A 23,513-nucleotide genomic window follows, 5' to 3' on the forward strand; every position below is an offset into this window, starting at 1 on the left:
TTTCTGAGGTCTTGGCTGATTTCTTTTGATTTTCCCATAATTTCAAGCAAAGAGGCACTGAGTTTGAAGGTAGGCCTTGAAATACATCCACAGGTATACCTCCAATTGACTCAAATGATGTCAATTATCCTATCAAAAGCTTCTAAAGCCATGACAGCATTGACTGGAATTTTCCAAGCTGTTTAAAGGCACAGTCAACTTAGTGTATGTAAACTTCTGACCCACTGGAATTGTGATACAGTGAATTATGAGTTAAATAATCTGTCTGTAAACAATTGTTGGAAAAATTACTTGTGTCACGCACAAAGTAGATATATTGTAAATGTAAACAAACACTGTATAGCCTCTTAACATGGTTAAAACAATAATTTTGATATCATGGATGGTCAGTCCTTGCACCCATAGTTCTGTCTATTAACCTGAGAGTGGTTACATTTCTCCAGGCCCATCCTTCAGTTTTTTTGGCCAAAACAGAGGTGGGGAGTCATTTGGTTATTGTTTCATCTGTGGATTTGCCCTTTAAACAGCTGCATGTAATCAAGATATCAAGGTGTCACCAAAAAAAAGGTCAACAACAGACCTAAAGCAAATGCAGCATGTGGCATTCATTTTCACATGTAAATAGCCCTCGGTAGTGCTCAAAGCAGCCCACTCCATGAGCGCAGCATTTATTCTTCAACTCAAATCAATAAGCCCAGTCAGTCCTCCTTGACAACAAAATCATAAACCGAGTAAGGCTGGCTAATTAGTCCTTAGTTTTGGAGTCATGCTCAGGTAAAAAAATATGTGGCTAATCTATACTGACATATTTCCAAGTCCTATTATTGAAGATCAAGGGGTATAACATTTATTGGAATGACTGGAATTCTAATAGACTTTTGTTTTTAATGTAAAGATATAATGTTAATCATATGTAGTACAGTAGAAAGTGATGGGTTAGAAGAAGCCCTCATAACCAACCCATAAATGAAAATGTAACATCCATATATGGCCAGCGGTGTAAACAGTAACATTGATTTATCGCAATAGATGTGGCTCAATTGGTAACACACATGTGTGTCTTCTTCTGATGCCTCTTAAGGGGAAAGTAATCTAAAAGTAACTGAATGTAATCAGACTACGTTACTGAGTTTGGGTAATCCAAAAGTTACATTGCCGATTACAATTTTGAACAGGTAACTATAACGGATTACATTTAGAAGGTAACTTACCCAACCCTGGGCTCGCCTCCCAGGAACTCACCAGCCCATTACTAATGCTAAATGCCAAGCTGGCATCCACACTTTAGCCCAGCCCAAGGACTGCCTTTGACGGAGATTGAATCAGCCAACCCTCCAATGCCATAAGAGAACGCCCCGGGCACCCCGACCTATTTCGTTACTTGATCATTTCTGCCATTCTTCTCAATTAGAGTTGACGCCCAGATTATCAAAGCACATTTGCATTGGCAAAACGCTGACATTTACTGCTTGCTATTTCTCCTCACTTCTGTCCATTTGAATCTGCGTCAAGCGTTGCTCTCTAAAAGGAAGGCTATGGGCTGTATGATAACCTTGTTTCGGTGCTCGAGACTCAAAACGTGGACTAAAGACATGGACAAGTGCGGGTATTCGGACACGGCAATAGACTCTCCCTACTTGAAAGTTTGGACTCGGGCAAACGGTGAAGAAGTGACATTGAATGAAAAAGATGCTGCATGTGTTAGGTACAAGCAGCTAGCTGCCAACACATTTCAGCAGGTGTCCTCTACATTTCAACATCGGTGAAATACTGAAATGAGCATGTAGTATGTCGAAGCCTACTCAAGTGTAAATCATCCTCTTTGGTAAGACGATGGTAGATTATGCAACGCCAATGTAGCGCCAGCATATGTCTAGTCGGATTTTGTCTGGAGTGTCATGATTTATACACTGAGCATACCCAGACATTGGGAACACCTTCCTAATATTGAGTTGCTGGCCCATGTTGACTCCAATGCTTCCCACAATTGTGTCAAGTTGGCTGGATGCCCTTTGGGTGGTGGACCATTCTTGATACACACAGGAAACTGTTGAGTGTGAAAAACACAGCAGCGTTGCAGTTCTTGACAAAACCAGTGTGCCTGGCTACCTACTACCATACACCATTCAAAGGAACTTCAATCTTTTGTCTTACCTATTCCCCTGCTGAATGGCACACACACACAATCCATGTCTTAACTGTCTCAAGGCTTAAAAGTCCTTCTTTAACCTGTCTCCTCCCCTTCATCTCCACTGGTTGAAGTGGATTTAACAAGTGACATCAATGAGGGATCGTAGCTTTCGCCTGGATTCACCTGGTCAGTCTATGTCATGTTTTGTATACACTGTATTTCTAGCTCCACTCAGAGCTCGGCTCTTTCTAGAACCCACTGAGCCTTCAATCACTCTCCGTTGTTTTCTTGACGAGTCGGCCATTTGCGATCGCAGGGACACTGTATGGTGCTGAATGCATCCAACAGACGAACAAAATCAAAAGTAGCACCACCTCATCAATCCATTCCGGACATGGACAGGGTCGTATTCACCAGGCACCAAATGAAAGCAAAATGGACTGAAACAGGGAGCAACTACTTGAACCGTTGTGCATTAACAAATACAAACCAGAGCAAGGACACAGAGCTGCATGGGAGGGGCCCGCCTAATGGAGTTAGAACGTGGGAAACCCTGGGTTAGAGTAGCGCTTTCCCTTCCCTCCAGGATCAGTTTCTCTCCGCTCTTTGTGTTTTTAAATGTCCCCTGGAGGGAGGATTACATTTCTGGAGCCTCCATGCTGCCTGTTAGAAAAAGACTGGGCTGCTTGAGTGTCTCTCTCTCTCTGAAGGTGGGCGGAAAGCGTCTAGTCGACCATTAAGGAAGCTTTGACAATTTGAAAGAGAGAAAGGGAGAACATGCAGATCCAGCATGCGGGTGCTGGAGGAGGAAATTATAACACAAATAAAAAAGGACCAAGAAGCATGTGGACTCTCCTTCCTCCTTTCCTTGTCAATTGAATTAAAAACGCCTAAACCCGACGACCACTTGGAATTGAAGTGCGGTACTGTAACTAGAAGTGGGACTGCAATTTTCACTCCAGAGGTGAAATAATCTTGTCCCGAGCAGCTCCTGAAACAGCTCTCTCCCTCTCCCCTGCACTGACAGCTGTCAAGAATTAGCTTCTACTGTGGTTTATGCCCTTAGGCCAATACGGTGCCAACCATCAGCTAGCTCCCTCATTGCTGCACGCCTCAGCTCTCATCAGTGTCACTTCCCTACGTCCCTCTACTCTAACTTCCCACCACCGTCCACTGTCCTTAGAGAGCACAATCTAAAATGACTCCCACTGCAGAGACGTTCACAGTATATACCTATCTATGGAACCATCTGTCAAGAACTATCCGTACGCAATTGTCTCCTAGGTGGGTTGTTGTGCTGTAGTGTAGATGGTAGAAGCTGTGGAACTGGCAGAGATGGAGGGGGAGAGAAAGCGAGGGGGGGGGGGGAAGAGAGACAGACAAACAGACAGACAGACAGACAGACAGACAGACAGACAGACAGACAGACAGACAGACAGACAGACAGACAGACAGACAGACAGACAGAGAGAGAGAGAGAGAGAGAGATACAGAGAGACAGAGAGACAGAGAGAGAGAGACAGAGAGAGAGAGAGAGAGAGAGAGAGAGAAGATGACTTGAAAGGGTTGATGATTCTCTCTTAAAGGGAAAAAGGACTGACTCCCTGTGTGCTTCAGCTGCTGAGATGGAGCCTCTTGATGAACACCATTGTTTTAATTATTGATAGTGGAAATGGAATCTAATGACATTTTCCAGCATCTTGAAACGGAAATTTCCCCAAATGCTATATTTATTTATGAGCAGTTGTTGTGTATTCACACACACACACACACACACACACACACTTGACTGGGACAGGAGAAATAACGTAAAGTATTAGGAGTCGTCCGTTTCCTTAACTTTTCTCGATGTGACAAATGCTGGTTGCTTTTCTTTTTTTTTTTTTGTTGTCTTTTTTAAAAAAAATTACAATTTTTTCTCCCCAATTTCGTGGTATCCAATTGTTGTAGTAGCTACTATCTTGTCTCATTGCTACAACTCCCGTACGGGCTCGGGAGAGACGAAGGTTGAAAGTCATGCATCCTCCGATACACAACCCAACCAAGCTGCACTGCTTCTTAACACAGCACGCATCCAACCCGGAAGCCCAGCCGCACCAATGCGCCGGAGGAAACACCGTGCACCTGGCCACCTTGGTTAGCGCACACTGCGCCCAGCCCGCCACAGGAGTCGCTGGTGCGCGATGAGACAAGGACGCCCCTACCGACCAAGCCCTCCCTAACCCGGGTGACGCCAGGCCAATTGTGCGTCGCCCCACGGACCTTCCGGTCGCAGCCGGTTACGACAGAGCCTGGGCGCGAACCCAGGAACTCTGATGGCACAGCTGGCGCTGCAGTACCACTGCGCCACCCGGGAGGCCCATTGTTGCTTTTCAATTAACTACCGTCAGTGTCATTTGAATAAATACACATGCACATTGTCTTTTCTCTCTTACAGTCATTTACACCTGCTGTGGCATGTATAGCCACAACATATGCCGTGCCACCAGCCAGCAGGCAGCTGAATCCTTCCCTACTTTCTGTGAGATTACATATTTTCAGGATTTCCAGGTAGTCTCGATAATCTAGGTAGCTAGTCTGGAGAGGAAATGAAGCCGAGTGGAACATGTTTAAATAGTTCAGACCCACCACATCCTCATGGGGCTTAGGGTCAGACTTTCTTTCTCACACACACACACACACACACACACACACACACACACACACACACACACACACACACAAGTAGCAATGTGTGCGACGTATTGGCCTGTTTGCGTTCTGCTCTGAGTGTGAGAAGGTATTTGCTGTTTATACAGTATGATTTGTGTGTGTGTGTGTGTGTATGTTTGGATGAGCCTGTATTGACCCACAAATGAATAGTTTCTCTTTTTGTTTCTTATGAACTTGGATATTCTAATGCATTTTTCTTTAAACCGACTTAGTTGTTCCCAACATTGAGAGTTGTTGGCATGTGGCAACACATAAACAGTCCAGCTTAATGGGAATTCCCTCTCTAAATAAGCTATGGCTAGTCCTAATAAGCTATGGCTAGTCCTAATAAGCTATGGCCAGTAATAAGTCATATGGAACCATTCACAGGTCAAATTGAATAATGCAGTAGTAATTCGAGATGGTACTCTACATTTGATTAGATCAGTTATGCTCATTTGTTAGTATGCCAGAGTGCTATGCTTTTATCACCAGTATCAGGTAGCCAATGTGGGTCTCGAATGTGCATCACTCACTGTGAGTCAGCGTGTTCCGGTGCGTTTGGCCATCACTAACTAAGTCAGCGTGTTCCGGTGCATTTGGCCATCACTAACTATGTCAGCGTGTTCCGGTGCATTTGGCCATCACTAACTAAGTCAGCGTGTTCCGGTGCGTTTGGCCATCACTAACTAAGTCAGCGTGTTCCAGTGAGTTTGGTCATCACTAACTAAGTCAGCGTGTTCCGGTGCGTTTGGTCATCACTAACTAAGTCAACGTGTTCCGGTGAGTTTGGCCATCACTAACTAAGTCAGCGTGTTCCGGTGAGTTTGGCCATCACTAACTAAGTCAGCGTGTTCCGGTGCGTTTGGTCATCACTAACTAAGTCAGCGTGTTCCGGTGCGTTTGGTCATCACTAACTGTAAGTCAGTGTGTTCCGGTGCGTTTGGCCATCACTAACTGTAAGTCAGTGTGTTCCGGTGCGTTTGGCCATCACTAACTGTAAGTCAGTGTGTTCCGGTGCGTTTGGCCATCACTAACTGTAAGTCAGTGTGTTCCGGTACGTTTGGTCATCACTAACTGTAAGTCAGCGTGTTCCGGTGCGTTTGGCCATCACTCACTGTAAGTCAGCGTGTTCCGGTGCGTTTGGCCATCACTTACTGTAAGTCAGCGTGTTCCGGTGCGTTTGGTCATCACTAACCTTGGAGAGGAAATAACAAAGGACGTCTATTAGGCTTTCAGCCCCCTTCTCTGACTCAGTAGAGGAGAGAGATTGTAGGGGGAGGAAGAACGTGAAGTCATTCAAATGCTAAATAATTACTTGAATCCCCAAAAATATGTTGATGTTCTTTTTTAAGTAAACAAGATCGATTGAATTCTACTATAGTAAGTTTCCAAAACCGCGGTTGTATGTTGCTGTATAGAGAAATACCCACTAGGTACAACACTGTAAAGACCAGCACCCATTTTCACAACAAGATTGGACAGACAGAGAGGACCTGATCGTAGATCAGCGCTCCTACTCTGAGACACTTCATGAATACAGGCCCATGTCTTCCTCAGTGATGTATTGTATTTACAGGTGTGTTCTCCCATTACATAGCACTATGTAAATCTGCTTCATCATGGCCTATTACATTTAGCTGGACAGAGAACATCTGCCAAATTAATGCCACTGGTAGGCTGTGTGTGTGTGTGTGTGTGTGTGTGTGTGTGTGTGTGTGTGTGTGTGTGTGTGTGTGTGTGTGTGTGTGTGTGTGTCAGATCTGATGTTGAGACTGAATATGCAGGCGGACAGGCAGAAATTAGCATCAGCACCTGCAGGGATCTTTTGATCAGTCTGTTTATAATACATCAGGTGTCCTGCTGAAGAGAGGCTGGGTAGGTAGTCAACTCATTTCTCACATCACAGAGAGGGAGGTAGATAGGGCTGGGAAAGGAAGAGGGACAGAGCGAGACAGACAGACGGACGGACGGACGGACGGACAGACGGACAGACTTTGATTGATATGGGATTTCTGCAGTGCTACATATGGGATTGCTCCATTCATGACTCCTTCGTGATAATAACTCTCATTTGAATAATTTGAATTTGAGAGAGATTGATTCAACCCACACACGCCGCAACACAGAATCACACTCAGACACACACAGAAGCACTCCCACATGCAAAGGCAGACATGCAAATCCAGTGTCACCAAGGTCAGTCCAGATTACACGATGTAATGTTTATAAAGCACCATCATTATCATCACACACAACTCCACCATCCCTCCACCTTCATAACACACACACCCCAGCCTCCACAACATCTCAGCCTCCACATACATCCCAGCTTCCATAACACCCCAGCCTCCACATACATCCCAGCCTCCACATACATCCCATCCTCCACATACACCCCAGGCTCCACATACACCCCAGCCTCCATAACACCCCAGCCTCCACATACATCCCAGCCTCCATAACACCCTAGCCTCCATAACACCCCAGCCTCCATAACACCCCAGCCTCCACATACACCCCAGCCTCCACATACACCCCAGCCTCCACATACACCCCAGCCTCCACATACACCCCAGCCTCCACATACACCCCAGCCTCCATAACACCCCAGCTTCCACACACACCCATGCCTCTACACACACCCCAGCTCCACACACACCCCAGCCTCTATACACACCCCAGCCTCCATACACACCCAGGCCTCCATACACACCCCAACCTCCATACATACCACAGCCTCCATACACACCCAGCCTAAATACACACCCCAGGCTCCATACACACCCCAGCCTCCATACACACACCAGCTTCCATACACACCACAACCTCCATACACACCCCAGCCTCCATACACACCCCAGCTTCCATACACACCCCAGCCTCCATACACACCCCAGCTTCCATACACACCCCAGCCTCCATACACACCCCAGCCTCCATACACACCCCAGCCTCCATACACACCACATTCTCCATACACACCACAGCCTCTATACACACCACAGCCTCCATACACAGCCCTGCACACCCATAACAAGTCATTCTACTTCCTACAACATAGTAATTGCTGAATAATTGATGTTGATAGATTCAGACAGATACATTTTGTCATGCGCACGCACACACACACACACACACACACACACACACACTGAGGTATACACACAGGTTTACATTGACAGAGCTGAAGAGCGCTGTGGAGGTGTAGGGGGTAGCTAGAAGGATAGGGTAAAGGGTTGTACGGTATAGTAGTAGTAGGGGGGTTGCTGTTGTGGTGGTGGATTAGCAATTTATTTAACTGGTTTGTGGCAGAGCGTCAGAGCACTGTGAAATTCAACTGTTTGGCGAAGAATTCAGTCGCTAAGAACCCAACTCTTATGTCTTGGATTTTGTTCTGTATCTTTCTAATATTGTAGGGGTTTACTGGACTGGTTTTGGCCCTCTGGATTCATTTATACTGTACAAACGCTACCCGCCGATATAACACAAAGGTTGTGTAGTAAATCCTTCCCTTAAGCTTAAATTGCAAAATGCTTCTCTTGCTCTCTGTCTCCCTGCTCCAGTGGGTTATTCTAATGTGGATATAGTGCAGCCCTGCATGTGTTTCCCCTTTAATTTATGGCTCTGTCCAATATTGCTGGCACTGATATATTATTAGGGCCTAGAGAATTCTGGGGCCCCAAATAGAATCATGAAGCCCCAGTGAGGGGAGAACAATTGGATGGTTGGTTGGTCGCTGGTGTTGTTGTTTGGTGATACAGACAGGAGAGCACAGGGACTGGTGGCGATGTGTGTGTGCGGGTGTTTCTTGGTAGTGTGTGCGTGTATGTGTGTGCTTGCTTGCATTCGTGTGTGTGCGCGCGTGCGTGCGTTTTGTAGCTCGGTTGGTAGAGCATGCCGCTTGCAGCACCAGGGTTGTGGGTTCGATTCCCATGGGGGACCAGTATGTAAAAAGTATTAAAACGTATGCACTCACTACTGTAAGTCGCTCGGAGTGTCTGCCGTAATGTAAATGTGTGTGTTTCCTGGTGGTGATGTGTGTTTTTCATGGTGTAAAACTGGCAGGGCTGGTTGTCCCGTGGGACCATGCCGAGCTATTAATAGGCTGGCGGTGACAGCAGGACTTTGATCTGCTTGAGAGAGAAGCACTTTAAGAGAAGAGATGCCATGTGATCTATATTTAAAACATACGCCTGTGACAGAGGCCATCACAGTAATGACAGAGATTCCATTGTAGGCAGAGGATACGTTAAACATAATCTATTTGTCTTCACTCTCATCTCGCAGTGTCCCTCATTAATTTCGACACAGTGACCAATGCAAGCGTACAAGTCCTGCATGGCTTATCATTTGTAATGCACATTCAGGGTTTTCAGTGTGCTTGAAATACACCTGTGGGACTATTTTAGTGATGTTGTCTGCCATTTCAATCTCAATATAACCCAGAGTGTTTGAAGTGCATCGTTTTCCTTTTTCATACGGGATGCGCCGGCCATATCCTGCCCACTGGGCTTCGATCACAAACCACAGCTAACTCTGGGGGCGATGCTGCCTTGTGATGAATGTGGAACATTAACACATGTTAATTACACTTTAAAAGGTGACGTGGTCTCGTTTATTTGAGTCCCGTCGATGACTTGAATGTCATTAATGAGACAGGGATTAGGCTGATTGCAGTGAACCATAATTGGTATTAACGCAATCCATTTTGAGGGGTTTTAGTTATCGCTTATCCACAGGAAGGGACTAAGAATTAGGGCGGAAGACTGAATGCATTTGACAATGAGAATCTCTTAGGATAGTACAATGTTAACAGTAAGAATGTTTTATCCAGCCTCAGCACACTGCTGATAATAAAGGATGGAATTCATATAGGGCTTCTTACTAAATACCTTTCGGTTGGAAAAACACAATGTTTCCCAAATGAGGACATTTTTATAAAGATGTATAGAAATATTTGAGAAGATCATACACCAGAAACATTTCCCTCTTGACCTTTCACTTCTGTTCTCTTTTTCCTGTTTCATGTCCCGTAGGCTCTGACTTCCTGTGTAACACCCACATCATCCCAGTGAAGAACGAGGAGGGCATGGTCATGATGTTCATCCTCAACTTTGACTACATCCTAGAGGAGGACAGCTGTGACTCTCTGGAGGGACTCAACCACACGTCTCCTGCCAAAGCTGAGCCAAGTGAGTAACCCGTCAATGCCTGGGCTTTAGCTCAGTCGGCCAAAACACTACATTCAAATGAAACCTTACCAGACAAGGGACTGAATGTCTCTGTTTTCTACACAGAGTGTAGTGGCTGTACAGTAGTAACACAATATTATATCCTGAGGAAAACTGAACAATGGAATGGAACTTTACTCTTTCAAGTCTTTCAAGTTCCCTTAATGAGTACAGTTTCATACCGTTTCCCCTTGGCCATTTTAAAGCCAGGTACTGAAGCCGGTACGCGAGTATGCAAAAAGACCTTACGAAAACTAACCCTGATTCCGATGACCACCCTACCCATGCTAGATCACGGAGACGCAAGGGTGCTTTCGAGCGGCTAGATGTTCTTTACCATTCGGCCATCAGATTTGCCTACCATTGCTCCTTATAGGACACATCACTGCACTCTATATTCTTCTGTTGAGACATTTTCATTGGCTAAATTAAGTTCGATCTGTCTTTTTAAATGTGTGCTGCGTATTTAGTTTATGATAGGTTAGGAAGAATATTTTAGGCCTACCAAAATGACTCTTATAACCAAAAAATATAATGCTTATCTTTAGAATAAAACAGAACAAATTAGCCTTCTTCTCTATGCCTATATCTGTATAGCAGATGCAGTAGCCTATCTGACAAGTATAAAGAATTGCATCTCTCTCGCTCTCACTCAATATTAATATCAAACAGTGGACACCTATGCATTCAATGCCCTGATGCATTAGTGCTCAAATCTCTGACAGCTGAACCGTGAGGTGGACAATTGTTGTATTTAGGAAAGTAAAAACCAATAAAACAATAGGCTATAATGTTTTTCATATGCTACACATCGAAACACAAGGAATAGTGTTTTTGTAATATGTTATAGGCTGTTTTTAGGGACATGTAAATGTAGCTTATTTGACCAATATCCCTTGTTTATTGATGGTGCTGGCTGAGTGGGTGGACGCCCTAAACGGTCACGCAATGTCCAATAAGTTCAAATCTTCCCAGTCACCTGTCCGGCGCCAGATTTTCCAGACGGAAACCCTGATATACAGTGCCTTCGGGAAGTATTCAGACACCTTGACTTTTTCCACATTTTGTAAGGTTACAGCCTTATTCTAAAAACAAATGAATGCTAATTTATTCAAAATAAAAAACAGAAATATCACATTTACATAAGTATTCAGACCCTTTACTAAGTACTTTATTGAAGCACCTTTGGCAGTGATAACAGCCTCAAGTCTTCTTAAGTATGATGCTACAAGCTTGGCACACCTGTATTTGGGGAGTTTCTCCCATTCTTCTCTGCAGATCCTCTAAAAAGCTGTCAGGTTGGATGGGGAGCGTTGCTCTCTCCAGAGATGTTAGATTGGGTTCAATTCCGGGCTCTGGCTGGGCCACTCAAGGAGATTCAGAGACTTGTCCCGAAGCCCCTCCTGCGTTGTATTGGTTGTGTGCTTAGGGTCATTGTCCTGTTGGAAGGTGAAACTTCGTCCCAGTCTGAGGTCCTGAGCACTCTGGAGCATTAAGGCTCTATCTGTACTTTGCTCTGTTCATCTTTGCCTCGATCCTGACTAGTCTCCCAGTCCCTGCTGCTGAAAAACATCAACCCAGCATGATGCTGCCACCACCATCATGCTTCACCGTAGGGATGGTGACAGGTTTCCTCCATGTGTGAAGCTTGTCATTCAGGCCAAAGAGTTTAATCTTGGTTTCATCAGACCAGAGAATCGTGTTTCTCATGGTATGAGAGTCTTTAGGTGCCTTTTGGCAAACTCCAAGTGAGCTGTCATGAGCCTTTTACTGAGGAGGGGCTACCATCTGGCCACTCTACCATAAAGGCCTAATTGGTGGAGTGCTGCAGAGATGGTTGTCCTTCTGGAAGGTTATATTATCTCCACAGAGGAATTCTAAAGCTCTGTCAGAGTGACCATCGGGTTCTGATATCGGCTACAATAGGATGCTAAATAAACTTTCCAGTGACACTGACTCGTCCAATGATGAAGATTAAGCATTGGCTACTCATCTGTGATGGCCCATGTGCTCTTACCAATATCTCAGTTAAGCTACTTACAGGGCTGTTTGCTCAGAATTGCTTAAAAGTGGTTGAAAATGTTTTTTTGTTAGCTTCAGATTAGTCTTCTCTTTTCAGCAGTAGGCATTTGATTTGGAAATGGTAGGCTTGCGTTTTTCTCGTGTTTGTATTTTGAAGTTTGCAAAAGGCAAACTGACAGCTGCAACCAATCAAAAATATATCTTCCATAGATAGCAGTTCCCATTCAAGTCAGGTCTGGCAGCCATTGCTTGTGTACTCATGAGTTTAACAGTCAAGTGCCAGGATTAGAGGTTCCAAAATCCTTCAAAGGACTATATCTATGGCCACAACGCAACAAGCTGTTCTTTATTTGGTGTGCGTGCAGCCCAAATTTCAGCCTTCCCAGCTGTAAGTGCTTGTGATAAAATGTAAATCCCCAGCTATTTTTTAGATGCTGTTGATCCTCTGTAGCTATGTTATGCTCTCTAGTATTTTGATTTATTTTATGTACAGTTGAAGTCAGAAGTTTACATACACTTAGGTTGCAGTCATTAAAACGTGTTTTTCAACCACTCCACAAATGTCTTGTTAACAATCTGTAGTTTTGGCAAGTTGGTTAGGACATCTACTTTGTGCATGACAGAAGTAAATATTCCAACCAATTGTTTACAGACTGATTATTTCACTTATAATTCACAGTATCATAATTCCAGTGGGTCAGAAGTTTACATACACACAAGTTGACTGTGCCTTTAAACAGCTTGGAAAATTCCAGAAAATGATGTCATGGCTTTAGAAGCTTCTGATAGGCTAATTGACATCATTTGAGTCAATTGGAGGTGTACCTGTGGATATATTTCAAGGCCTACCTTCAAACTCAGTGCCTCTTTGCTTGACATCATGAGAAAATCAAAATAAATCAGCCAAGACCTCAGAAAAATAAATGTAGACCTCCACAAGTCTGATTCATCCTTGGGAGCAATTTCCAAATGCCTGAAGGTACCACGTTCATCTGTACCAGCAATAGTACGCAAGTACAAACACCATGGGACCACGCAGCCGTCATACTGCTCAGGAAGGAGACACGTTCTGTCTCCTAGAGATGAACGTACTTTGGTGCGAAATGTGCAAATCAGTTCCAGAACAACAGCAAAGGGCCTTGTGAAGATGCTGGAGGAAACAGGTACAAAAGTCCTATATTGACGTAACCTGAAAGGTCGCTCAGCAAGGAAGAAGCCACGGCTCCAAAACCACCATAAAAACGCAAGACTACAGTTTGCAACTGCACATGGGGACAAAGATCATACTTTTTGGAGAAATGTCCTCTTGTCTGATGAAACAAAAATTGAACTGTTTGGCCATAATGACCATCGTTATGTTTGGAGGAAACAGGGGATGCTTACAAGCCGAAGAACACCATCCCAACCGTGAAGCATGGGGGTGGCAGCATCATGTTGTGTGGGTGCTCTGCTGCAGGAGGGACTGGTGCACATCACAAAATAGATGGCATCATGAGGCAAGAAATTATGTGGATATATTGAAGCAACATCTCAAGACATCAGTTAAAGCTTGGTCACAAATGGGTTTCTAAATGGACAATGACCCCAAACATACTTCCAAAGTTGTGGCAAAATGGCTTGAGGACAACAAAGTCAAGGTATTGGAGTGGCCATCACAAAGCCCTGACCTCAATCCTATAGATAATTTGTGGGCAGAACTGAAAAAGTGTGTGCGAGCAAGGAGGCCTACAAACCTGACTCAGTTACACCAGCTCTGTCAGGAGGAATGGGCCAAAATTCACCCAACTTATTGTGGGAAGCTTGTGGAAGGTTACCCGAAACATTTGACCCAAGTTAAACAATTTAAAGTCAATTTAAGTCTACCGAATACTAATTGAGTGTATGTAAACTTCTGACCCACTGGGAATGTGATGAAAGAAATAAAAGCTGAAATAATAATTTTCTCTTCTATTATTCTGACATTTCACATTCTAAAATAAAGTGGTGATCCTATCTGACCTAAGACAGGGAAATGTTACTTGGATTAAATGTCAGGAATTGTGAAAAACTGAGTTTGAATATATTTTGCTAAGGTGTATGTAAACTTCCGACTTCAATGTCAGTTCAGACAGGATAAATATAATTTTGTCTAAAAATTATTTTTTATAGCGGCTATGCTTATAAGGGTCAGACTCCCAGTTCCTCAAAAGCACCTCTGCCGAAAGTGCGGAGTGGGCAATCCCGTGATTGAATGGGGTATGAATAAAATACAATTCAGGCCTATCTGAATTTCTAAACAGCCTGGCAGTGTGAATTCGGCTGTCAGACTGATTAATTTACAAGGTGAATCTTGCTCTGCTCACCTACCTTGGCTCTCTCTTTCTCTCAAAGCCTCTTTTAAACTGGTGCAGGGAAAGGATCGTTTTGCATTTTGGCTATTTTAGGTTGGAACTTTTAGCCCTTGTACATTTCAGGACATAATTTTTACCTCATTCTTTCAGAGGAATTGTTCCTGTTCCTCTGTTAGCAGATAGATGATGGTCATCTATGACTCATAGCAGTCCCTGCATAATTAAAGACCACAATTAGACCTGGTCCAATACAGAACTCTGCATTGCATCAGAGAACATTCAGATGATGAAAGTGTTCTTGGTAGAGCAATTCATTGAGGGTTCTAGGTAGAACCATATAGAGAGGGTTCTATGAAGACACCACACCAAAAGGGGTTCCCCAATGGAAGCAAGCTGAAAAACCCTATACGGTTCTACGTACAACCTTTTTTCTAGGAGTGTACCAGCCATAATTGATAAACAACAGTAGACTAGTGTCGATAGTAACAAGGTTATCATTGCACTGTGAACCTGCTGAACAGGTGTGATTGGTGATTAGTGGGAGAAAAGGGACCTGGCTATTAGCAAAAGTATTCAGACCCCTTGGATTTCTTCAAATACTGTATTGTGTTACAAAGTGGGATTGAAATTGATTTCATTTTCATTTTTCTTCAACAATACACACAAAAAGTGGAAGATTTTTTTTTTAGATGAACAAAAAATCAAATAAAACATTTACAGTGAAATTCTTTTTGGGGGGAATTTGACCCCTTTTTCTCCCCAATTTCGTGGTATCCAATTGTTGTAGTAGCTACCTACTATCTTGTCTCAACTCCCGTACGGGCTCGGGAGAGACGAAGGTTGAAAGTCATGCATGCGTCCTCCGATACACAACCCAACCAACCCAATTCTTAACACAGCATGCATCCAACCCGGAAGCCAGCCGCACCAATGCGTCAGAGGAAACACCGTGCACCTGGTTAGCGCGCACTGCGCCCGGTCCGCCACAGGACCAAGCCCTCCCTAACCCGGACAACGCTAGGTCACAGCCGGTTACGACAGAGCCTGGGCGCGAACCCAGGGACTCTGATGGCTCAGCTGGCGCTGCAAAACAGCACCCTTAACCACTGCGCCACCCGGGAGGCCTACAGTGAAATTCTTCCTTACAAGCCCTTAACCAACAATGCAGTTTTAAGAAAAATAAGTATTAAGAAAGTATTTACTAAATAAATGGAAGCAAAAAGACAAAAACAAATGATAAAAAAATATATAAAAATAAATAAAATATCAGTAACAAGGCTATATACAGAGGTAATTTAGGTAATATGTACATGTAGGTAGAGGTAAAGTGACTATACATAGAACATAAACAGAGAGTAGCAGCAGCGTGAAAAAAAGGGGGGGTGGTCAATGCAAATGGTCTGTGTAGCCATTTGATTAGCTGTTCAGGAGTCTTATGGCTTGGGGGTAGAAGCTGTTAAGAAGCTTTTTTGAGACTAGACTTGACGCTCTGCTACCGCTTGCTGTACGGCAGCAGAGAGAACAGTCTATGACTAGGATGGCCGGAGCCCTTGGCAATTTTTAGGGCCTTCCTCTGACACCGCCTGTTATAGAGGTCCTGGATGGCAGGAAGCTTGGCCCCAGTGATGTACTGGATCGTACGCATTACCCTCTGTAGCATCTTGTGGTCGGATGCTGAGCAGTTGCCATACCAGGCAGTGATGCAACCAATGCTCTCAATGGTGCATCTGAGGACCCATGCCAAATCTTTTCAGTCTCCCGAGGGGGAATAGGCATTGTCTTGCCCTCTACACAACTGTCTTGCTGTGTTTGGACCATGATAGTTTGTTGGTGATGTGGACACCAAGGAACTTGTAGCTCTCAACCTGCTCCACTACAGCCCCTTCGATGAGAATAGGAATGGGGGTGTGCTTGGCCCTCTTTTTCTTGTAGTCCATGATCATCTCCTTTGTTTTGGTCACGTTGAGGGAGAGGTTGTTGTCCTGGCACCACACTGTCAGTCTCTAACCACCTCTCTATAGGCTGTCTCATCGTTGTCAGTGATCAGGCCTACCACTTTTCTGTCGTCGGCAAACTTAATGATGGAGTTCAATGGCTGTGATGGGAGAAAACTGAGGATGGATCAACATTGTAGTGACTCCACAATAATGACTTAAATGACAGCGTTAAAAGAAGAACACAAATATACCAAGTTAAAATATATTCTAAAACATGCATCTTGTATGCAACAAGCCACTAAAGTAATTGTCACGCCCTGACCTTAGTTATCTTTGTTTTCTTTATTATTTTGGTTAGGTCAGGGTGTGATGAGGGTGATATATGTTTTTTTGTCCTGTCTAGGGTTTTGGTATGTTTATGGGGTTTTCCAGTCTAGGTGTTTTTATGTATATGGTTGCCTAGATTGGTTCTCAATCAGAGGCAGCTGTTTATCGTTGTCTCTGAATGAGGACCATATTTAGGTAGCCATATGCTTTGGATAGTTTGTGGGTTATTGTCTATGTGTAGTTGCCTGTGTCTGCACTCGTTGTGCATAGCGGCACATTCGGTTTGTTTAAGTGTTCTTTGTGTTCTTCATTAAAAGAAGAATGTATTCTAATCACTCTACGCTTTGGTCTCCTCTTTACGATGAACGTGACAGAATAACCCACCAAACAAGGACCAAGCAGCAAAAGCCAAAAAGGAGTGGACATCTTGGACCCGGGAGAAACAGGAGTGGAGGACATCCTGGACCTGGGAGGAGGTAATGGCAAAGGACAAGACCCTGCCATGGAAGCAGGTGGAGAAAGCACAGGAGGAACAGCAACGATTTGAGGGTACACGGCTAGCACGGAAGCCCGAGAAGCAGCCCCAAGATTTTTTTACCACCAGTGCCGGCACCACGCACCAGGCCTACAGTGCGCCTCAGCAGTCCACAGCAGTCCGGAACCTCCGGCGACGGTTCACAGTCCGGAACTTCCGGCGACGGTTCACAGTCCGGAACCTCCGGCGACGGTTCACAGTCCGGAACCTCCGGCGACGGTTCACAGTCCGGAACCTCCGGCGACGGTTCACAGTCCGGAACCTCCGGCGACGGTTCACAGTCCGGAACCTCCGGCGACGGTTCACAGTCCGGAACCTCCGGCGACGGTTCACAGTCCGGAACCTCCGGCGACGGTTCACAGTCCGGAACCTCCGGCGACGGTTCACAGTCCGGAGCGTCCGGCGACGGTTCACAGTCCGGGGTCTCGGGCGACGGTCCGGGGTCTCGGCGACGGTCCACAGTCCGAGGTCTCCGGCGACGGTCCACAGTCCGGGGTCTCCGGCGACGGTCCACAGTCCGGGGTCTCCGGCGACGGTCCACAGTCCGGAGTCTCCGGCGACGGTCCACAGTCCGGAGTCTCCGGCGACGGTCCACAGTCCGGAGTCTCCGGCGACGGTCCACAGTCTGGGGTCTCCGGCGACGGTCCCCAGTCCAGAACATCCGGCGATGATCCATGCAGCAAGGGTCCCCAGCCCGGGGCCTACGACGATGATCCATGGGTCGGTGCTACAAGAGCGGACTCAGAGTAAAGAAGGGGGGGTGGCGTCCAGAACCAGAGCCGCCACCGAGGTTAGATGCCCATCCAGACCCTTCCATATAGGTTTAGGTTTGCGGCCGGTAGTCCGCACCTTTGGTACTGTCACGCCCTGACCTTAGTTATCTTTGTTTTCTTTATTATTTTGGTTAGGTCAGGGTGTGATGAGGGTGATATGTGTTTTTGTCCTGTCTAGGGTTTTGGTATGTTTATGGGGTTTTCCAGTGTAGGTGTTTTTATGTCAATGGATGCCTAGATTGGTTCTCAATCAGAGGCAGCTGTTTATTGTTGTCTCTGAATGGGGACCATATTTAGGTAGCCATATGCCTTGGATAGTTTGTGGGTTATTGTCTATGTGTAGTTGCCTGTGTCTGCACTCGTTGTGCATAGCTTCACGTTCGTTTTGGTTAGTTTGTTTAAGTGTTCTTCGTGTTCCTTCATTAAAAGAATTTATTCTAATCACGCTGCGTATTGGTCTCCTCTTTACGATGAACGTGACAGTAATAAAACATGGCAAATGAAAACACTTTTAGGCTTAAATACAAAGCCTTAAGTTTGTGGCCAACACATCACAGAGTAACTCCATCATAATTTTCAAGCATGTTGGTGGAAGCATCATGGTATGGGTATGCTTGACATTGGCAAATACTGGGGAGTTTTTCAGGATAAAAAGAAATGGATAGGGCTAAGCATCTTTCAGCAGGATAATAACCTACAACACAAGGCCAAATCAACACTGGAGTTGCTTACCAAGAAGACAATGAATGTTCCCAAGTTGCCAAGTTACAGTTTTGACTTAAATCTGCTTGAAATAGCATGGCAAGACTTATAAAAATAGCTTTCTAGCCATGATCCTCAACATCTTGACAGAGCTTGAAGAATTTTGAAAAGAATAATAGGCAAGTATTGCACAATCCAGGTGTGTAAAGCTCTTAGAGACTTACCAAGTAAGACTCACAGCTGTAATCGCTGCCAAAGGTGTTTCTAACATGTATGGACTCAGGGAGCTGAGTACTCATGCAATGACTATATTTTATTTTTATTACTCTATAAAAAAAAATCGAATTTGGATTCCACTTTGACATTACAGAGTATTGTGTGTAGATTGTTGACCAAAAATATAATCCATTTGATCCCACTTTGTAACACAAAATGTGAAGAAATCTAGGGGTCTGAAATCCAAGGGGCAGTGTACATCCTCCAAAAGGAGAGACTGTATGGGAATCAGAATGAGTGCACTAAGCACCTAAACTGCACGGCTGCATATCCACTTTAAACCATCCATCTTCAGCTAAATCACAGCTTGAGGGAGATTATAAAAAAAATGGAATGCTTTCTATTATGCCTTAGTGACGATTGGAACCATATCTCTAGAATTCCATCTCTCTTTACTTCATCCAAATTATTATTTAATTATAAAGTCACCATTTCACTTCAGGACTGGGGGATCTGAGTTCCATTTAATATGCAATGCAAATATTACTACTGTCTGGTATCATAGCAACGGGGGATGGTGTTTGTGCATGCACTGGCTGCTGTGCAGTGTTATCTATGTGTGTTTGCAGAGAGAGTGCCATGCTCCCTGCGTGTACTTTTACTGCAGTGGGCTAAATCAGGGTCACACAGAGTGTTTCTTGGTAGTCTTAAACAAATCTACTTTGAAACAAAAGTATACACCTCACACACATGGTTATGGGCTTCAAATCAAATTGTATTGGTCACATACACGTGTTTAGCAGATGTTATGGCGGGTGTAGCGAAATGCTTGTGTTTCTAGCTCCATCAGTGCAGTAGTATCTAACAAGTAATATCTAACAATTTCACAACAATACACACACATCTAAGTAAAGGAATGGAATTAAGAATATATAAATATTTGGACGAGCATTGTCAGAGCGGCATAGACTAAGATACAGTAGAATAGAACAACATACAGTATATACATATGAGATGAGTAAAGCAAAAAGTGTAAATTATATTAAAGTGAGTAATGTTCCATTATTAAAGTGGCCAGTGATTTCAAGTCTATGTATGTAGGGCAGCAGCCTCTAATGTGCTAGTGATGGCTATTTAACAGTCTGATGGCCTTAAGATAGAAGCTGTTTTTCAGTCTCTCGGTCCTAGCTTTGATGCACCTGTACTGACCTCGCCATCTGGATAATAGCAAGGTGAACAGGCAGTGGCTCGGGTGGTTGTTGTCCTTGATGGTCTTTTTGGAATCCTGTGACATTGGGTGCTGTAGGTATCTTGGAGGGCAGGTAGTTTGACCCAGGTGATGCGTTGGGCAGACCGCACCACCCTCTGGAGAGCCCTGCGGTTGCGGGCGGTGCAGTTGCCGTACCAGGCGGTGAAAGTTTGTGAGGGTTTTAGGTGCCAAGCCAAATTTCTTCAGCTGTTGCACCATCTTCACCACACTGTCTGTCAGTGATGTGTACGCCGAGGAACTTGAAGCCTACCACCTTCTCCACTGCAGTCCTGTCGATGTGGATAGGGGGGTGCTCCCTCAGCTGTTTCCTGAAGTCCACGATCAGCTCCTTTGTTTTGTTGACGTTGAGTGAGAGGTTATTTTCCTGGCACCACACTCCGATGGCCCTCACCTCTTCCCTGTAGGCTGTCTCGTCATTCTTGGTAATCAGGCCTACTACTGTTGTGTAGTCTGCAAACTTGACAATTGGTTTGGAGGTGTGCATGGCCAAACAGTCATGAATGAACAGGGAGTACAGAAGGGGGCTGAGCATGCACCCTTGTGGGGCCACATTGTTGAGGATCAGCGAAGTGGAGGTGTTGTTTCCTACCTTCACCACCTGGGGTGGGCCCATCAGGAAGTCCATGACCCAGTTACACAGGGCGGGGTTCAGACCAAGGCCCTCAAGCTTAATGATGAGCTTGGAGGGTACTATGGTGTTGAATGCTGAGCTATAGTCAATGAACAGCATTCTTACATAGGTATTCCTCTTTTCCAAATGAGATAGTGCAGTGTGCAGTGCGATGGCGATTGCATTGTCTGTGGATCTATTGGGGCGGTAAGCAAATTGAAGTGGGTCTAGGGTGTCAGGTAAGGTAGAGGTGATACAATCCTTGACTCGTCTCTCAAAGCACTTCATGATGACAGAAATGAGTACTACGGGGCGATAGTCATTTAGTTCACTTACCTTTGCTTTCTTGCACCTATACCATGTCACGTATAGAGTTGAAATGTATTACATTTTGAGTTTGCATCCCAATATTACACATCACAGAAGACTGAATATAACAAAACTGTTTGACATAGAAACACCAGATGTTTGACAAGTTTTTTTGAAGTAAAGTTTACAATTTATGAAATATATGAATAACATTTCACCCATGAGGCCACTAAAGGGCCATTTGGTCATTTGACTGCAGGGCCACAGTGGAACTCAGCGCACCTTTAAAAATAGTAACAGGCCAATCTAAACTTTTTTTTTTACCGCAAATACAATAGGATATTGTCAGACGGCATGCTTAATTTGCTAAACAATTAAGAAATTGATTGCTTAAAAGCAATTTATGTTTTCTGTGTGCGGGGAAGGGGGCATAAGGGGATATGCTTATGGTGAGGTAGACGTGGCGTCTTTCCTATACTTCCATTAATGTATTGATTATGCACTTCTTCATTAATTTAGATGATCGGGACGGAGACAATTAAACCATTGACAAATGAAAATACCCAGAACCAGATGCATTCCCACTGAAATATGTGTTGATTTTTGTTATTTATTGGAATCTAGCTGGTGTGTAAAAGTAACACCCCTCGAAGTAAGTGTACACGTGACAGCGTCTAAAAATTGGTTTCCTATTCTTCGTCACGAGTGTCAACGAGAGAAAAACGAGCGGTGAGCACAGCAAAAGAACACTGCTGAACCTCGTCGATCATCTCTCTGCTATTCCCCACGCCGCCGTTAACAGTTCAACACGGAGCAAGACGAAGGCATGTGTAATGTGATGTAGCAAGGCACGTTAGCGCGCGAAAGCACAAAAATCCAGAGGGATATGGAGTGGAGAGTGTTTGTTTTTTCTTCATAAGTTTAAGCTTGTTTTTTTGTTTTTTTTACTTTTAGATTTATAGAATAAAGTGCTACTGCATCAAGAAAATTATTTTTGGAAATGGTGTTATTTTATGAAATTCTTCACTTGTGTTTTCCGTTTTTACTTAAAATGTACTGTTTTAATAACAGAAATAAAGACGTTGACGTCTCCAGCAGTATATAGGTTGTCCTTTTTCCCCTTTTCCATTGCTCGGTGTTAGGTTCTGTAAGGGTTCTGTAGGGGTTCTGTAGGGGTTCTGTAAGGGCCACTGTATATCTGTGTGTTTGTTAGGTCACCCCGGGAACACGTTATACATTGGAAATGAGATCTTCCTTGAATGCAAGATGCCTCCACTTCAGACTCCCTAGAAACGGAACTATAACCACAAGGTTTAAAGTCGCCCTCATAATGCATTGACAGATTCACTGGTACCATCATTTGGACAAAGACGATGTCTTTCCCCTCTCTCCGAGGGTGTTAAATCAATCATAGGTAATTTGATATTTTAATGGGACTCTAATATATTAATGGCGGTTGCTTTATTTCATCAAACGTCTGAATAATTGAAGGAAGCTGAAGACGGGAAGCTAGGCCGTTGGGATGAGAGGCATATGTCCTTTTGAACAATATTGGCACTCACTGCTTGATGTCTGGGGAGTGAGCTGGAAACTGGATTAGCATGAGCTACAGAGCATATATCCAGTGTGCCAGCCTCCCCTACTTTCTACCCAGTCACGATCAAATTAAGAATTCCTCCACAACGAATGAAGTCATGACGAACCACTCTGAAAAGGGGAAGAGTTGTGCAAAAAACAATTTCACTTATTGTAGAAAATATTCCAAGCATTGCTGTTGAACAATTGTACTCTCTCTATCTCGCCCTCTCTTTTTTCTCTCTCTCCAGGGAAAGGTAGATTCTTTTGTTTCCGGCTCCCAGCCTTACACCTCCTGGGCATCAGTAAGCAGTCCCTCCCACAAGAGGACCCTGACGCCGTCATGATCGACTCGCCCCGCCGCAGCGGAGAGTCGGTGGCCACCCGCGACTTCCGGTCACTGCCCACCCGGGAGAGCTGCAGCCCCTCCTACACCAATGACACGCGGGCCCTCATCGGCCCCAGCCACTGCTCCACCCCTGTGTCGGGACCCCTGGACCACTCGTCCCCCAAGGGGCCCGTCTGGGACAGGCTGGTTCCTCAGGGGGTTCCCCAGGCCCAGCCTCAGACTGTGGGCACTCTGGCCCCCTCCATCTCAGGCCTGGCCCCCACCGCGTCCAGGGAGAGTGTGTGTAGTATCCGGAGGGCCTCCTCCGCTCAGGACATGGAGGGTTTTGGCTCCAACTCCAAGATGGCCTTCAGGGACCGACACGCAAGTGAAGGTATGTAATTCAACACCACCTCCATGGTCGGAAATGCTTGTCCCCATCCATCCGCCTCACCCTGAGATGTTATGTTATATTAAATCAAATTGCCCTTGCTGTTCTTACGCAGTAGATTTGGTCCCAATC

The 23,513-nt window shown here is 44.8% G+C and overlaps 1 protein-coding gene and 1 long non-coding RNA gene across 5 annotated transcripts in view; one reads left to right on the forward strand and one right to left on the reverse strand.

Annotated features, from left to right (window-relative positions):
- Positions 1-23,513, forward strand: part of LOC110495798 (potassium voltage-gated channel subfamily H member 7) — a 69,575-nt gene that overhangs the window by 11,303 nt on the left and 34,759 nt on the right. For all 4 annotated transcript variants that reach the window (XM_036952248.1, XM_036952249.1, XM_036952250.1 and 1 more), the window contains exons 3-4: positions 9,862-10,017; positions 22,914-23,384. In XM_036952248.1, the coding sequence (XP_036808143.1) occupies positions 9,862-10,017; positions 22,914-23,384 (627 nt within the window). The remainder of the gene's footprint in view (positions 1-9,861; positions 10,018-22,913; positions 23,385-23,513) is intronic.
- The window catches only part of LOC118941121, a 48,449-nt gene that overhangs the window by 10,299 nt on the left and 14,637 nt on the right, over positions 1-23,513 (reverse strand). The gene's annotated exons all lie outside the window — the stretch shown is intronic.

The sequence above is a fragment of the Oncorhynchus mykiss genome, chromosome 18 (genome assembly GCF_013265735.2).
Source record: "Oncorhynchus mykiss isolate Arlee chromosome 18, USDA_OmykA_1.1, whole genome shotgun sequence".
In the NCBI taxonomy this organism is placed as follows: Eukaryota; Metazoa; Chordata; class Actinopteri; order Salmoniformes; family Salmonidae; genus Oncorhynchus; species Oncorhynchus mykiss.